The sequence below is a fragment of the Oncorhynchus masou genome, chromosome 6 (genome assembly GCF_036934945.1).
Source record: "Oncorhynchus masou masou isolate Uvic2021 chromosome 6, UVic_Omas_1.1, whole genome shotgun sequence".
Classification (NCBI taxonomy): Eukaryota; Metazoa; Chordata; class Actinopteri; order Salmoniformes; family Salmonidae; genus Oncorhynchus; species Oncorhynchus masou.
This window is the reverse complement of record NC_088217.1, coordinates 58,850,624-58,868,936: the sequence shown is the minus strand read 5'-3', so window position 1 is coordinate 58,868,936 and position 18,313 is coordinate 58,850,624. Positions and strand designations below refer to the sequence as shown.

The window sequence follows — 18,313 nt, the reverse complement described above, 5'->3', positions numbered from 1 at the left end:
ACTATGAAAAGACCCCTGGCATGTCTGGCATGTCTGGTGGGATAAGTGTGTGTGTCAGAGCTGTGTAAGTTGACTACGCAAATAATTTGGGATTTTCAACAAGAAGAAGTGATGCAGTGCGTCTCTCCTCAACTCTTAGCCAAGAGAGACTGGCATGCATAGTATTAATATTAGCCCTCTGGTTACAATGAAGAGCAAAAGGTGCTGCTGTGATGTGACGTACCTGCGTGGCTCTGTCGGGAGGAATGGGGGCTGTGGGGCACTTGGGGGGTGGGCTCTGAGTAGGTGCGCTTGTGGCGGATAACCAAAGGCGGAGGGGGGGTCCTCTTCTTGCTGCTACTGCTGCTGCTGCTACTTGTGGTGGGGATGATGACATCACCCCAGCCCACTGGTGGGCTAACCGGGGGAGGAGGAGGTGGGACATTTGGAGCTGGAAAACACAAGTTATAATAACATGGTTTTAGCATTGGCAATCCATAAAAGACAGAGGATGTGATGAAGAGCAGATTGATGCAGAAACCATCTGGAATAGAAGTGAAGAAAAATGCACAAGACAGTTTGATTGTTGAAGCACTTTTTTGCACTAGGAGCTAAAAGGACCAAAGTACATCACATAAAATAGTGTCCCATTTGTTATGCCCATGTGACTGTGTCAATAATATTATCTGATCTCCTATGAGGAGTTTTTAAATGATGTCTTTCAACAAAGCACATTTGCATACTGTCTAAATCAGGGGTGGCCAATGTAAGGCCCATAAAGCCAATTAAATGCATTTTTAAAGGCTACACTTGAGCGTCTAAAATAGAAAGTATGAAGAAATTATAATATACCTATAGTACGTACACTATTTATCCAGCACACAAATTGAGTTTGATGAACAAATCAGCACCAAAAAGGATTTATTCGACCCTCCGTTGAATTTTGAAGCACGGATTTATTTAATTATTGCCCACCCCAAGTCGAGATAATTTTTTTGTGTTTTATTTTCACATGAAGTCCCATTGAGACCAATGCCTCTATTCCCAAGGAAGCCCTTCATATACACCATTTATACCAGCGTTTCTTAAAGTATGGGTCGTCGTGGACCTGTTCATGGTGGGTCGCGACGTAAATGTATAATTCTTTCATTAATTACTGGAACTGATTTGGCCAAGTGCAACTGCGAACACGGTTCAGTGTGCTCTCTGCTTCGCAGCAGTCCCTGCTCAGCTTGGCAGCTGCGTGAGTGGGAGAGATAGAGGGAGATGCCTGTGTTCTTCGCGGTTTAGCAGATCTTTTTTCTGCAGTTTTCTAGAAGATCAGCGATGTCGTTCAAGCCACTGACTTGTTATTCCCACTCGCCCTCACTCACCGCTCTCACGAAATGGACTCATGCTAGCCACAAGTTCTGACTGAGCTCAATGGTCATGAAACGCAAATACAGTGATGACTTTTTGTCTCTTTCTTACAAACTTTGAGAAATAATGAGGAGCGCCCAAAATGTGTTTTGTGTGGGGAAGTGCTTAGTAATGAGTCTCACAACTAACAAATTAACTAACATGACGGTAAACCCAGGGAGTTCTTTAAGAACAGGGCAGAATGCTTCAGGAAACAGTGCTTCGACAGTGGAAGAGTAAGTCAACTAGCAAGGCATTGTTGTTATTTTATAGCAAGTGACGATGAGTAGAAAAAAGGGAGTACTATCTCTCATAGGAGTAGATGTGAGTTTCTCATTGAAACAATCCCCTGGCCTTGTAACATTACACAGCTAATAGCTAACATTAGCCAAAGCAAGCTACTGTATATATATATATATATATTCCTTAATTCCCTTATTTTACATTTAGGTTGTGTGTATTGTTGTGAATTGTTAGATATTACTGCACTGTTGGAGCTAGAAACACAATCATTGTGCTCCACCCAAAATAACATCTGCTAAACATGTGTATGTGCCAAATACAAATTGATCATGGTGGGAGTAGTAAAGATAGTGTTGTCCTTTTTATTTTATTTACTTTTAAACTGGGAGTCACATTGAGATTAAAAATCTAATTTTACAGAGAGGCCTGTATACATTACAATAAAATGGAAATAATATAACATACATGTATATAAAAAAAATACATTCAGCACACAATAAACCAAAATAAACATATTTAATAAAAGCAAACGCATTCAACTATATAGAGGTCCTCAAACAATAATTTAAACTGCCTGAGTGGCACCAGCACATCTAACTGCAGTGATTAGGGGCAAATCAACTGTGGAGACTGAAGGGATCTCTAGTGTTATCCATTCCTGAGAACAGGTTTGGTAACTTATGATCTTAACTTAATGAGGGAGTTTCTGTAAGATTGCTTTGTAAATAAATAAAAGAGAATGCAGCTCTCTTCTTACGTAGAGGTCCATCCCACATTTGTATACAGATTACAATGAGTCCTAAAATTGTTGCCTGTGATAAAACGTATTGCGGAATGGTAGACTGCAGCCAAGGGTTTTAAAACAGAGGTTGTGCCACATGCATGTAAACAATATCAACAAAATCCAATACAGGGAGAAGCGTTGTTTGAACAATCTTTCTCCTATTTTCAATACTGAGGCATGATTTATTTTTGATATAAAAAAACAATCTTGGATCTTAGCTTCTTAGTCAGATTTTCTATATGCGTTACGAAGGACAACTTGTCATTCACGAATGGCCTGCTGCACTGAGATGGCACAGGAATACAACACTGTGTCATCTGCATAGAGATGAATGTTACAAGTATTAACAAGGCTTCCTATGTCATTAATATACAAAGGTGAACAATAATGGACCCAAAATCAAACCCTTGAGGAACACCTTTGTGAATCTCAAGAAATTAAGATTTAACCCCTGTCAAGATGGCCTGAGATCTGTCGCTAAGATAATTCTGAAACCATAAACAGGTTGTATATCCCAGGCCTATTCTTGATAACTTCTTCAGTTAAACAGAATGATCAACTGTGTCGAACACCTTTGACAGGTCAATATACAAGCTGTCATGTCTTATTATGTCTGTTCCTGTCCTTTCTCTTCACTCTGTCTCTCTCTGCTGGTCTTATTAGGTTACCTTCTCTTTCTCTCCTTCTCCAGCTGTTCCTCATCTCCTCTAACTAGCTCGTTCACCCTTTCCCCACCTGTTCCCTTTTTTCCCTCTGATTAGGTCTCTATTTCTCTCTCTGTTCCTGCTACTTTCGGTGTCAGATTCTCGTTTGTGTTTCTCATGCCAGAAGCAAGCTATCGTCTCGTTTGCTTCCTCCTAGTCCTATCCTGTCGGAGTCTGCCTGGCAGGTGCATCCTGTACACTTCTAACTGTCTTTCGTTTGCACTGTGTCCAGTTCATCTGATGCTACGTGTGATCGGGTACCACCGTTCCTCTGTGACCCGCACCGACCGCGAGCGACCTGCAGCCTGTCGCCGCAACCCAGCTATTCATCAGAGGGACTTTATGTTTCATTTGTCGCCCTCTCTGCGGGTAGTCTATTGTGCCATAGACAACGTCGGAAGAGGATCTATGCCATTCCTGTTTTTTCATTAAAAGAACTCTGTTTCTGTTAAACCGCTTTTGGGTCTTCACTCAAGTGCATAACAGAAGAATCTGACCACGAATGGACCCAGCGGCTCCGGACCCTTTTCACTCCGCCGTCGAGATCCAGGGAGCGATGCTAGGCAGACACGAGGAGGAATTGTCTGCTGCTCGACATGCCGTTGAGACCCTGGCCGCCCAAGTCTCCGACCTCACAAGACAGGTTCACCAACTCCACCTCGATCCACCGCCCACTTCCAGGGTTTCCGAGTCTCCGGAGCCCAGGATCAATAACCCGCCGTGTTACTCTGGGGAGCCCACTGAGTGCCGCTCATTCCTCACTCAGTGTGATGTGGTGTTTTCTCTCCAGCCCAACACTTACTCCAGGAGCACAGCTCGCATCGCCTATGTCATTTCTCTCCTTACCGGACGGGCGCGTGAGTGGGGCACGGCAATCTGGGAGGCAAGGGCTGAGTGTATTAACCAGTATCAGGACTTTAAGGAGGAGATGATACGGGTTTTTGACAGTTCTGTTTTTGGGGAAGAGGCTTCCAGGGCCCTGTCTTCCCTATGTCAGGGGAATCGATCCATAACGGATTATTCTATTGAGTTTCGCACTCTCGCTGCCTCTAGTGACTGGAACGAGCCGGCTTTGCTCGCTCGTTTTCTGGAGGGTCTCATCGCCGAGGTTAAGGATGAGATTCTCTCCCGGGAGGTTCCTTCCAGCCTGGACTCCTTAATAGCTCTCGCTATTCGCATAGAGCGACGGGTTGATCTTCGTCGCCGAGCTCGTGGAAAGGAGCTCGCGTTCTCCGTTGCCCCCCTCTCCGCATCACTGCCACCTGCCGCATCACTGCCACCCTCCTCCGCCGGCTCGGGTGCTGAGCCTATGCAGCTGGGGGGTATCCGCATCTCGGCCAAAGAGAAGGAACGGAGAATCACCAACCGCCTCTGTCTCTACTGCGGCTCCGCTGGTCATTTTGTCACCTCATGCCCAGTAAAAGCCAGAGCTCATCAGTAAGAGGAGGGCTACTACTGGTGAGCGCAACTACTCAGGTCTCTCCTTCAAGATCCTGCACTACCTTTCCGGTCCATCTCCGCTGGACCGGTTCATCTGCTTCCTGCAGTGCCTTGATAGACTCTGGGGCGGAGGGCTGTTTTATGGACGAGACCTGGGCTCGGGAACATGACATTCCTCTCAGGCAGTTAAGGGATCCCACGGCCTTGTTCGCTTTAGATGGTAGTTCTCTCCCCAAGATTCAGCGTGAAACGCTGCCTTTAACCCTCACTGTCTCTGGTAATCATAGCGAAACCATTTCTTTTTTAATTTTTCGTTCACCTTTTACACCTGTTGTTTTGGGTCATCCCTGGCTAGTTCGCCATAACCCTTCTATTAATTGGTCTAGTAATACTATCCTATCCTGGAATGTCTCTTGTCATGTGACCTGTTTAATGTCTGCAATCCCTCCTGTTTCCTCTGTCTCTTCTTCACAGGAGGAGCCTGGTGATTTGACAGGGGTGCCGGAGGAGTATCACGATCTGCGCACGGTGTTCAGTCGTTCCAAGGCCACTTCTCTCCCTCCACACCGGTCGTATGACTGTAGTATTGATCTCCTTCCGGGAACTACTCCCCCCCGGGGTAGATTATACTCTCTGTTGGCTCCCGAACGTAAGGCTCTCGAGGATTATTTGTCTGTATCGCTCGACGCCGGTACCATAGTCTCCTCCTCCTCTCCCGCCGGAGCGGGGTTTTTTTTTTTGTTCAGAAGAAGGACGGGTCCCTGCGCCCATGCGTGGATTATCGAGGGCTGAATGACATAACAGTTAAGAATCGTTATCCGCTTCCTCTTATGTCTTCAGCCTTCGAGATCCTGCAGGGAGCCAGGTTTTTCACCAAATTGGACCTTCGTAACGCCTACCATCTCGTGCGCATCAGGGAGGGGGACGAGTGGAAGACGGCGTTTAACACTCCGTTAGGGCACTTTGAATACCGGGTTCTTCCTTTCGGCCTCGATAAACGCTCCAGCTGTCTTTCAGGCACTAGTTAACGACGTCCTGAGAGACATGCTGAACATTTTTGTTTTCGTTTACATGGACGATATCCTGATTTTTTTCACTGTCTCTCCCGATTCATGTTCAGCACGTTCGACGCGTCCTCCAGCGCCTTTTAGAGAACTGTCTTTATGTGAAGGCTGAGAAGTGCACTTTTCATGCCTCCTCTGTCCCTTTTCTCGGTTCCGTTATTTCCGCTGAGGGCATTAGGATGGATCCCGCTAAGGTCCAGGCTGTCATTGATTGGCCCGTTCCTAAGTCACGCGTCGAGCTGCAGCGCTTTCTTGGCTTCGCGAATTTCTATCGTCGTTTCATCCGTAATTTCGGTCAGGTGGCAGCTCCCCTCACAGCCCTTACTTCTGTTAAGACGTGCTTTAAGTGGTCCGTTTCCGCCCAGGGAGCTTTTGATCTTCTCAAGAATCGTTTTACATCCGCACCTATTCTTGTTACACCTGACATCTCTAGACAGTTTGTTGTTGAGGTTGACGCGTCAGAGGTGGGCGTGGGAGCCATTCTTTCTCAGCGCTCCCTCTCTGACGGCAAGGTCCATCCTTGCGCGTTTTTTCTCAGCGCTTATCGCCGTCGGAACGTAACTATGATGTTGGTAATCGCGAACTGCTCGCCATCCGCTTAGCCCTAGGCGAATGGCGACAGTGGTTGGAGGGGGCGACCGTTCCTTTTGTCGTTTGGACTGACCATAGGAACCTTGAGTACATCCGTTCAGCCAAACGACTTAATGCGCGTCAGGCTCGTTGGGCTCTGTTTTTTGCTCGTTTCGAGTTCGTTATTTCTTATCGTCCGGGCTCAAAGAACACCAAGCCTGATGCTTTATCTCGTCTCTTCAGTTCTTCTGAGGTCTCCACCGATCCCGAGGGGATTCTCCCTGAGGGGCGTGTTGTCGGGTTGACTGTCTGGGGAATTGAGAGGCAGGTAAAGCAAGCACTCACTCACACTCCGTCGCCGCGAGCTTGTCCTAGGAACCTTCTGTTCGTTCCCGTTCCTACTCGTCTGGCCGTTCTTCAGTGGGCCCACTCTGCCAAGTTAGCCGGCCACCCCGGCGTTCGGGGTACGCTCGCTTCCATTCGCCAGCGTTTCTGGTGGCCCACTCGGGAACGTGACACGCGTTGATTTGTCGCTGCTTGTTCAGTCTGCGCGCAGACTAAATCTGGGAACTCTCCTCCTGCCGGCCGTCTCAGACCGCTTCCCATTCCCTCTCGACCGTGGTCTCACATCGCCTTAGATTTTATCACCGGACTGCCTTCGTCAGCGGGGAAGACAGTTATTCTTACGGTTGTCGATAGATTCTCTAAGGCGGCTCATTTTATTCCTCTCGCTTAGCTCCCTTCTGCTAAGGAGACGGCTCAGATCATTATCGAGAATGTTTTCCGAATTCATGGCCTTCCGTCAGACGTCGTTTCGGACAGAGGCCCGCAGTTCACGTCTCAATTTTGGAGGGAGTTTTGCCGTTTGATTGGGGCTTCCGTCAGTCTCTCGTCCGGCTTCCATCCCCAGTCTAACGGTCAAGCCGAACGGGCCAATCAGACTGTTGGTCGCATCTTACGCAGTCTTTCTTTTCGTAACCCTGCGTCTTGGTCAGAACAGCTCCCCTGGGCAGAGTACGCCCACAACTCGCTTCCTTCGTCTGCGACCGGTCTATCTCCTTTTCAGAGTAGCCTCGGGTACCAACCTCCGCTGTTCTCATCTCAGCTCGCCGAGTCCTGCGTCCCCTCCGCTCAGGCTTTTGTCCAGCGTTGCGAGCGCACCTGGAAGGGGTCAGGTCGGCACTTTGCCGTTATAGGGCGCAGACTGTGAGGGCCGCTAATAAGCGTAGAACCAAGAGTCCTAGATATTGTTGCGGTCAGAGAGTATGGCTCTCCACTCAGAACCTTCCCCTTAAGACAGCTTCTCGCAAGTTGACCCCGCGGTTCATTGGTCCGTTCCGTATTTCTCAAGTCATTAATCCTGTCGCAGTGCGACTTCTTCTCCCGCGATATCTTCGTCGCGTTCACCCGGTCTTCCATGTCTCCTGTGTTAAGCCCGTTCTTCGCGCCCCCGCTCGTCCCTCCCCCCATCCTTGTCGAGGGCGCACCTATCTACAGGGTTCGTAAGATTTTGGACATGCGTCCTCGGGGCCGTGGTCATCAGTACCTAGTGGATTGGGAGGGGTACGGTCCTGAGGAGAGGAGTTGGGTTCCCTCTCGGGACGTGCTGGACCGTTCGCTGATCGATGATTTCCTCCGTTGCCGCCAGGTTTCCTCCTCGAGTGCGCCAGGAGGCGCTCGGTGAGTGGGGGGGTACTGTCATGTCTTATTATGTCTGTTCCTGTCCTTTCTCTTCACTCTGTCTCTCTCTGCTGGTCTTATTAGGTTACCTTCTCTTTCTCTCCTTCTCCAGCTGTTCCTCATCTCCCCTAACTAGCTCGTTCACCCTTTCCCCACCTGTTCCCTTTTTTCCCTCTGATTAGGTCTCTATTTCTCTCTCTGTTCCTGCTACTTTCGGTGTCAGATTCTCGTTTGTGTTTCTCATGCCAGAAGCAAGCTATCGTCTCGTTTGCTTCCTCCTAGTCCTATCCTGTCGGAGTCTGCCTGGCAGGTGCATCCTGTACACTTCTAACTGTCTTTCGTTTGCACTGTGTCCAGTTCATCTGATGCTACGTGTGATCAGGTACCACCGTTCCTCTGTGACCCGCACCGACCGCGAGCGACCTGCAGCCTGTCGCCGCAACCCAGCTATTCATCAGAGGGACTTTATGTTTCATTTGTCGCCCTCTCTGCGGGTAGTCTATTGTGCCATAGACAACGTCGGAAGAGGATCTATGCCATTCCTGTTTTTTCATTAAAAGAACTCTGTTTCTGTTAAACCGCTTTTGGGTCTTCACTCAAGTGCATAACACAAGCACATCTCTTTTTAGCATCCAAGGCATTGACAGGATCATTTAAAACTATCATGGTTGCTGTGGTAGTACTATGCCCAGGCCTAAACCCTGGTTTACATTAAAAATACAATTATCAGATAAAAAGGACCAAAGTTGTACATTAACCAAATTTTCAAGAATCTTAACTAAATGAGGTAGTCTTGAAATGGGGCGTTGTCAAGATAATTTATGGAGTGGCATCATGAAATAAATAACTTGCTAGTAACAGATGACGTTCATATTCTGACTCTGAAACTCACTTAGATAATACATTTGATGATACAGTTGTAGCAATACAAGGTTATAACATTTAGAGAAAATACAGAAATGCCAGTGGTGGTGTTGCTGTATATATTCAGAATCACATTCCTGTAAAGCTTTACAGAGGATCTCATGTGAAATACTGTTTAAGTAATATGGCTACAGGTTCCTCTGCCTCCCCTAAAGCCCATTCTTGTGGGAAGCTGCTATAGACCACCACGTGCTAACAGTCAGTATCTGGTTGACGTGTGAAATGCTTGATAAAGTATGTGATATCAACAGAATGATATTTTCTGGGTGATTTAAATTTTGACTGGCTTTCATCAAGCTACCCACTCAAGAAAAATGTTCAAACTAACCAGTGCCTACAACCTGGTTCAGGTTACCAGTCAACCTACCAGGGTAATTACAAATAGCACAGGAATTAAATCATCAACATATACTGATCACATCTTTACTAATGCTGCAGAACTGTGCTTGAAAGCAGTATCCAGATCTACCATTTGTAGTGATCACAATATAGTATCCATATCTTTTGTTGGTCTGTGGTGTGTAATGAAGAGACCCCAGACACTGCACTGACACATTTATGAAATGACTTATCTCAGTTGCGAAAAAGAATGCATCCATAAAATAAAAGTACTGTAAAAACTGTTAATGCCCTGTGGATTGATGAGTAATTGAAAAAATGTTTTGTACACCAATCGTACTACACCGGCTCTGACGCTCGTCAGATGTGGCAGGGTTTGCAAATTATTACAGACTACAAATGGAAAAACAGCCGCGAGCTGCCCAGGGATACGAGCTTACCAGACGAGCTAAATTACTTCTATGCTCACTTCAAGGCAAGTAACAGTGAAGCATGCATGAGAGCCTCAGCTGTTCCGGACGACTGTGTGATCACGCTCTCCGTAGCCGATGTGAGTAAGTTCTTTAAACAGATCAACATTCACAAGGCCACAGGCCCAGACGGATTACCAGGACATGTACTGTGAGCATGCGCTGACCAACTGGCAAGTGTCTTCACTGACATTATCAACTGAGTCAGACTGAGTCTGTAATACCCACATATTTCAAGCAGACCACCATAGTCCCTGTGCACAAGAACACCAAGATAATCTGCCTAAATGACTACCGATCCGTAGCACTCACGTCTGTAGCCATGAAGTGCTGTGAAAGGCTGGTCATGGCTCACATCAACACCATTATCCCAGAAACCCTAGACCCACTCCAATTTGCATAAAGCTCCAACAGAGCCAGATGATGCAATCTCTATTGCACTCCACACTGCCCTTTCCTACATGGACAAAAATAACACCTATGTGAGGATGCTATTGGTTGACAACAGCTCAGTGTTCAACACCATAGTGCCCTCAAAGCTCATGAATAAGCTAAGGACCCTCTCCCTCTGAAACGTGATACTGGACTTCCAGATGGGTCACCCCCAGGTAACAACACATCCGCCACACTGATCATCCCCTCAGGGGTGCATGCTCAGTCCCCTCCTGTACTCCCTGTTCACTCATGACTGCATGGCCAGGCATGACTTCAACAACATTATTAACCTCTTGAAACTCTAGGGGCGCTATATCATTTTTGGATAAAAAGACGTGCCCGTTTTAAACAAGATATTTTGTCACAAAAAGATGCTCGACTATGCATATAATTGGTAGCTTTGGAAAGAAAACACTCTGACGTTTCCAGAACTGCAAAGATATTTTCTGTGCGTGCCCTAGAACGTGAGCTACAGGCAAAACCAAGATGAGACGGCATCCAGGAAATGAGCAGGATTTTTGAGGCTCTGTTTTCCATTGTCTCCTTATATGGCTGTGAATGCGAGAGGAGTAAGTCTGCCCTTTCTGTCGTTTCCCCAAGGTGTCTGTAGCATTGTGACGTATTTGTAGGCATATCATTGGAAGATTGACCATAAGAGACCACATTTACCAGGTGTCCGCCCGGTGTCCTGCGCCGAAATTGGTGCGCAAAAGTCAGCTGCAAGTATTTTTCCACAGAATTCAGAGAAGAATGCAGGCTTCCACGAACGATACATCAATGAAGAGATATGTGAAAAAACACCTTGAGGATTGATTCCAAACAACGTTTGCCATGTTTCGGTCGATATTATGGAGTTAATTCGGAAAAAGTTTGACGTTGTAGGTGACTGAATTTTCGGTTCGTTTCGGTAGCCAAATGTGATGTACAAAACGGAGCGATTTCTCCTACACACAGACGCTTTCAGGAAAAACTGCGCATTTGCTATGTAACTGAGAATCTCCTCATTGAAAACATCCGAAGCTCTTCAAAGGTAAATGATTTTATTTATTTGGTTATCTGGTTTTTGTGAAAATGTTGCGTGCTAAATGCTACTCAAAATGCTAAGCTAGCTTAGCATACTCTTACACAAATTAGTCAATTGCTATGGTTCAAAAGCATATTTTGAAAATCTGAGATGACAGTGTTGTTAAGAAAAGGCTAAGCTTGAGAGTAGGCGCATTATTTTCATTTTATTTGCGATTTTCAGAAATCGTTAACGTTGCGTTATGCTAATGAGCCTGAGGCTTTAGTCACGATCCCGGATCCGGGATGGGGAGTTTCAAGATTAAGTTTGCGTCGTGTGGTGCCAGGAAAACAACCTCTCCCTCAGCGTGATCAAGACAAAGGAGATGATTGTGGACTACAGGAAAAGGACCAAGCACGCCCCCATTCTCATCGATGAGGCAGTAGTTGAGCAGGTTGAGAGCTTCAAGTTCCTTGGTGTCCACATCATCAACCAACTATCATGGTCCAAACACACCAAGACAGTTGGGAAGAGGGCACGACCAAAGCCTATTCACTCTCAGGAGACTGAAATGATTTGGCATGGATCCTCAGATCCTCAAAGTTATACAGCTGCAGCATTGAGAGCATCCTGACGTGTAGCATCACTGCCTGGTATAGCAACTGCTAGGCCTACGACCGCAAGGCACTACAGATGGTAGTGCGTACGGCGCAGTACATCACAGGGGCCAAGTTTACTGCCATCCAGGTCCTCTATACCAGGCCGTGTCAGAGGAAGGCCCTAGAAATTGTCCAAGACTCCAGCCACCCAATTCATAGACTGTTCTCTCTGCTACCGCATGGCAAGTAGTACCAGAACTCAAAGTCTAGGTCCAAAAGGCTTCTTAACAGCTTTTACCCCCAAGACTCCTGAACAGCTAATAAAATGGCTACCCAGACTATTTGCATTAACCCCCCTCCCCTTCACGCTGCTGTTACTCTGTTTTTATATCTACGCATAGTCACTTTAACTCTACCTACATGTACATACAGTTGAAGTCGGAAGTTTACATACACTTCGGTTGGAGTCATTAAAACTCTTTTTCCACCATTCCACAAATTTCTTGTTAACAATAGTTTTGGAAAGTAGGTTAGGACATCTACTTTGTGATTGACACAAGTAATTTTTCCAACAATTGTTTACAGATTATCTCATTGTATCTCAATTCCAGTGGGTCAGAAGTTTCCATACACTAAGTTCACTGTGCCTTTAAACAGCTTGGAAAATTCCAGGAAATTATGTCATGGCTTTAGAAGCTTCTGATTGACATAATGTGAGTCAATTGGATGTGTACCTGTGGATGTATTTCAAAGCCTACCTTCAAACTCAGTGCCTCTTTGCATGACATCATGGGAAAATCAAAAGAAATCAGCCAAGACCTCAGAAAACAATTGTAGACTTCCACAAGTCTGGTTCATCTTTGGGAGCAATTTCCAAACGCCTGAAGGTACCACGTTCCTCTGTACAAACAATATAACACAAATATAAACACCATGGGACCACACAGCCGTCATACCGCTCAGGAAGGAGATGAGTTCTGTCTCCTAGAAATTAAGGTACTTTGGTGCGAAAAGTGAAAATGAATCCCAGAACAACAGCAAAGGACCTTGTGAAGATGCTGGAGTAAACAGGTACAAATGTATCTACTGTATGTCCACAGCAAAACGAGACCTATATCGACGTAACCTGAAAGGCCGCTCAGCAAGGAAGAAGCCACTGCTCCAAAACCGCCATAAAAAAGCCTGCCTACGGTTTGCAACTGCAGATGGGGACAAAGATCGTACTTTTTGGAGAAATGTCCTCTGGTCTGATAAAACAAAAATAGAACTGTTTGGCCATAACGACCATCATTATGTTTTGAGGAAAAAGGGGGAGGCTTGCAAGCCGAAGAACACCATCCCAACCGTGAAGCACAGGGGTGGCAGCATCATGTTGTGGGGGTGCTTTGCTGCAGGAGGGACTGGTGCACTTCACAAAATTAATGGCATCATGAGGCAGGGAAATAATGTGGATATATTGAAGCAACATCTCAAGACATCCAGTCAGGAAGTTAAAGCTTGGTCGCAAATGGGTCTTCCAAATGGACAATGACCCCAAGCATACTTCCAAAGTTGTGGCAAAATGGCTTAGAACATCCCCCCTCTAAGAACAACCCCTCATAAGCAACCGCTGAATAGCATAGCGCAACAGTCAAAAAATATTACTAGAAAATATTCATAAAATCACAAGTGAAATGTTTTGAAACACAGCTTAGCCTTTTGTTAATCACCCTGTTGTCTCAGATTTGGAAATTATGCTTTACAGCGACAGCAATACAAGCGTTTATGTAAGTTTATCGATAGCCTAGCATAGCATTATTTCCACTTAGCATCAGGAAGCTTGGTCACGAAAATCAGAAAAGCAATCAAATTAACCGTTCACCTTTGATGATCTTCGGATGTTTTCACTCACGAGACTCCCAGTTAGACAGCAAATGTTCCTTTTGTTCCGTAAAGATATTTTTATATCCAAATACCTCCGTTAGTTTGGTGCGTTATGCCCTGGAATCCACCGGAAATAGCGGTCACGACAACGCAGACAAAAATTGCAAATTATATCCATAATGTCGACAGAAACATGGCAAACGTTTTGGATAATCAATCCTCAAGGTGTTCTTCAAATATCTATTCGATAATATATCAACCGCGACAGTTGGCTTTTCACTAGGACCGGGAGGAACAATGGCTGCCTCTCTCTTTAGCACAAGAATCACTCTGAGAGCCCCCACCTGACCACTTACGCAATGTGGTCGTTCACACTCATTATTCAAAATAAAGGCCTGAAACTATGTTTAAAAGCTGTAGACACCTTATGGAAGCCATAGAAAAAGGAATCTGGTTGATGTCCCTTTCAATGGTCAAAAAGGAATGCATAGGAACACAGAGCTTTCAATATAAGTCACTTCCTGATTGGATTTTTCTCAGGCTTTCGCAAGCAATATCAGTTCTACTATACTCTTGAACAATATTTTTACAGTTTTGGAAACTTTAGTGTTTTCTAGCTGTCAATTATATGCATATTCTATCATCATCATCTGGCCGTTTACTTTGGGAACCTTATTTTTCCAAAAATAAAAATAGTGTCCCCTAGCTTCAAGAGGGTAATTAAGGACAACAAAGTTAAGGTATTGGAGTGGCCATTACAAAGGCTTGACCTCAGTCCTATAGAACATTTGAGGGCAGAACTGAAAACGTGTGTGCGAACAAGGAGGCCTACAAACCTGTCTCAGTTACACCAGCACTGTCTGGAGGAATGGGCCAAAATTCACCCAACTTATTGTGGGAAGCTTGTGGAAGGCTCCCCGAAATGTTTGGCCCATGTTAAATAATTTAAAGGCAATGCTACCAAATAGTAATTGAGTGTATGTAAACTTCTGACCCACTGGGAATGTGATGAAAGAAATAAAAGCTGAAATAAATCATTCTCTCTACTATTATTCTGACGTTTCACATTCTTAAAAAAAAGTGGTGATCCTATTTGACCTAAGACAGCGAATGTTTAGTAGGATTAAATGTCAGGAATTGTTAATGCAAAAGGAATGGCAAATAAGTCTGGCTGAACAACCAATTGGTAAACGTACTGCAAATTGAGAAATCATGTGACTAAACTGAATAAAATGCAGAAACTACACTATGAAAGAAAAAATAAATGACAAAGACTGATAGTAAAAAGCTTTGGAGCAGCTTCAATGAAATTTTGGGGGGAAAAGCCAACTCAGCTACATCATTCATTGAATCAGATGGCATATTCGTCACAAAACCAACTGACATCGCCAACCACTTTCATGATTTTTTTCATTGTCAAGATTAGTAAATTTAGGCATGACATGCCAGCAACAACCCCTGACACTACACAACCAAGTATATCTGACCAAAGTATGAAAGAAAAGCATTGTAATTTTGAATTCCGTAAAGTGAATGTGGAAGAGGTGAAAAAAGAATGTCTATCAACAATGACAAGCCACCAGGGTCTGAGAAATTGGATGGAAAATTACTGAGGATAATAAAGGACGATACTGCCACTCCTATTTGCCATATCTTTCATTTAAGCCTACTAGAATGTGTTTGCCCTCGGGACTGGAGGGAAGCCCTCTTTACTGGCTCAAATAGCCAACTAATCAGCCTGTTACTCACCCTTTGTAAAGTTTTGTAAACAATTGTGTTTGACCAGATACAATGCTATTTCACAGTAAACAATTTGACGAAACTTTCAGCGTGATTGTAGGAAAGGACATTCAACAAGCACAGCACCTACACAAATGAATGGTGATTGGCTGAGAGAATCTGATTGTGGGGGCTGTTTTTTCTTTACTTCAGTGCAGCATTGGTGTTAAGGGAAGTTTTATCAATAATGACTAATTATGTATACATTTCAATCAGGACTGACTAATCATAATACTATTATGTTACTGTATATATACTAATCAGAATAATATTATGTTACTGTATATGTACTAATCAGAAAACTATTATGTTACTGTATATGTATATATTTTCTGAATATAATGTGTGTAAATATAATCAAGAATTAGAACAATGACTGTCTGTTCCTTGGTAGAAATGAATGAACTATATCTTCAGACTGGCTAGAATGCTTATCTACACAAGAAGACCTTGGCTCATAAATTATATTAAATTGGTAGGGAGACGATGTGGGAAGGCTTGAGATACTGTCTTTGTACCAGGGTGGGAGAAGAGACGGGTTGGTACTGGAACTAATGACGTCATTTTCAGTTTATAACCTGTGGTAAACTGTATCGTGTTCAGTACTCTCGTGAATAAACTCTGCTGTTTGACTTTAAGACTGGGCTCTGTCCATTATTATAAAATAAGGGTCTTACAAATCCTTATGAATTGACAGAGTGTTTAATTTTAATTGGGTATTAAAACATAGAGCAATTTAATTCCTGTAACAATTGGACATTATCGATAGTAATCGGCTGCTGGAAAAATGCTCTGTTATATTGTGGATAAAGAGTTACCAGTCTAACAGAACACAGAGTGTGTTCTTTAATGGAAGATTCACCAACATAAAAAACAGGTAAGCAGGAATTCCCCAGGGTAGCTGTCTAGGCCCCTTATCTTTACTAACGACATGATAAATTTGATTAGGAAAGGCACACACCTGTATGTATAAGGTCCCACAGATGACAGTGCATATCAGAGCAAAAACCAAGACATGAGGTTGAAGGAATGAGGTTGAAGGAATGTCCGTAGAGCTCAGAGACAGGATTATGTCAAGGCACAGATCTGGGGAGGGGTACCAAAACATTTCTGCAGCATTCAAGGTCCCCAAGAACACAGTGGCCTCCGTCATTCTTAAATGGAAGAAGTTTGGAAACACCAAGACTCTTCCTAGAGCTGGACACCCGGCCAAACTGAGCAATTGGGGGAGATGGTGGCCAGATGGTCACTCTGACAGAGCTCCAGAGTTCCTCTGTGGAGACGGGAGAACTTTTTAGAAGGACAATCATCTCTACAGCACTCCTCCAATCAGGCATTTATGGTAGAATGGCGAGACAGAAGCCACTCCTCCATAAAAGGCACATGACAGCCCGCTTGGAGTTTGCCAAAAGGCACCTAAAGGACTCTCAGACCATGAGAAACAAGATTCTCTGGTCTGATGAAATGAAGATTGCACTCTATGGCCTGAATGCCAAGTATACCGTCTGGAAGAAACCAGGCACCACTCATTACGTGCCCAATACCATCACTACAGTGAAGGATGGTGGTGGCAGCTTCATGTTGTGGGGATGTTTCTCAGAGGTAGAGACTGGGAGACTAGTCAGGATCGAGGGAAAGATGAATGGAGCAAAGTACAGAGAGATCCTTGATGAAAACCTGCTCCAGAGTGCTCAGGACCTCAGAATGTGGCGAAGGTTCACCTTCCAACAGGACAATGACCCTAAGCACACAGTCAAGACCACACAAGAGTGGCTTTGTGACAAGTCTCTGAATGCCCTTGAGTGGCCCAACCGTAGCCACTCGAACATCTCTGGAAAGACCTGAAAATAGCTGTGCAGCGAGGCTCCTCATCAAACATGACAGAGCTTGAGAGGATCTGCAGAGAAGAATGGGAGAATCTCCTCAAATACTGTCGTGCCAAGCTTGTAGCATCATACCCAAGAAGACTCGAGGCTTTAATCACCGCCAAAGGTGCTTGAGTAAAGTACTGAGTAAGGGGTCTGAATACTTATGTAAATGTGAAATGTAATGTTTTTTATTTTGCAAAAATGTCTAAAAATCTATTTTCCCATTGTCATTATGGAGCTGTAATCACTGTGTAGATTGATGAGTAAAATACATGTTAATACATTTTAGAATAAGGCTGTAACATAAAATATGGAAAATGTTAAGGGGTCTGAATACTTTCTGAATAAATCCAATCAAACTTTATTCATCACATGCCCCCCGAATACAACAAGTGTAGATCTTACTGTGAAATGCCCAACAGTGCAGTTCAAGAAATGCTAATAAAATATTTACCAAACAAATTAATGCAAAAATATATTTAATTATAATAATAAAAAAATAATAAAACAAGTAAATAAAATATGAAAAAAAAAAAAAAAAAGTAACACAATAACATAACAATAACGAGACTATATACAGGGGGTACCGGTACCGAGTCAGTGTGCAGGCGTACAGATTAGTTGAGGTAATTTGTACATGTAGGTAGGGGTGAAGTGACTATGCATAGATAATAAACAGCGAGTAGCAGCAGTGTACTAACAAATGGAGGGGTGGGGGTGTGGAGTCAATGCAATAGTCTGGTGGCCATTTGACTAAATGTTCAGCAGTCTTATGGCTTGGGGGTAGAAGCTGTTAAGGAGCCTTTTAGTCCTAGACATGGCACTCCGGTACCACTTGCCGTGCGGGAGTAGAGAAAACAGTCTATGACTTGGGTGACTGGAGTCTCTGACAATTTTCTGGGCTTTCCTCTGACACCGCCTATTATATAGGTCTTGGATGGCAGGAAGCTTGGCCCCAGTGATGTACTGGGCCGTACACACTACCCTCTTTAGCATCTTATGGGCAGAGGAAGCACTCAACCCGCTCCACTATAGCCCCGTTGATGTAAATGTGGGAACTCCACGATCAGCTCCTTTGTCTTACTCACATTGAGCGAGAGGTTGTTGTCCTGGCACCACACTGCCAGTTCTCTAACCTCCTCCCTATAGGCTGTCTCATTGTTGTCGATGA

General features: G+C 44.6%; 1 protein-coding gene across 1 annotated transcript in view; it reads right to left on the bottom strand.

Moving 5' to 3' along the window:
- The window catches only part of unm_sa1614 (un-named sa1614), a 135,243-nt gene that overhangs the window by 21,441 nt on the left and 95,489 nt on the right, over window positions 1-18,313 (bottom strand). Inside the window, exon 23 of the mRNA XM_064969261.1 lies at window positions 224-430. Within this exon, the coding sequence (XP_064825333.1) occupies window positions 224-430 (207 nt within the window). The remainder of the gene's footprint in view (window positions 1-223; window positions 431-18,313) is intronic.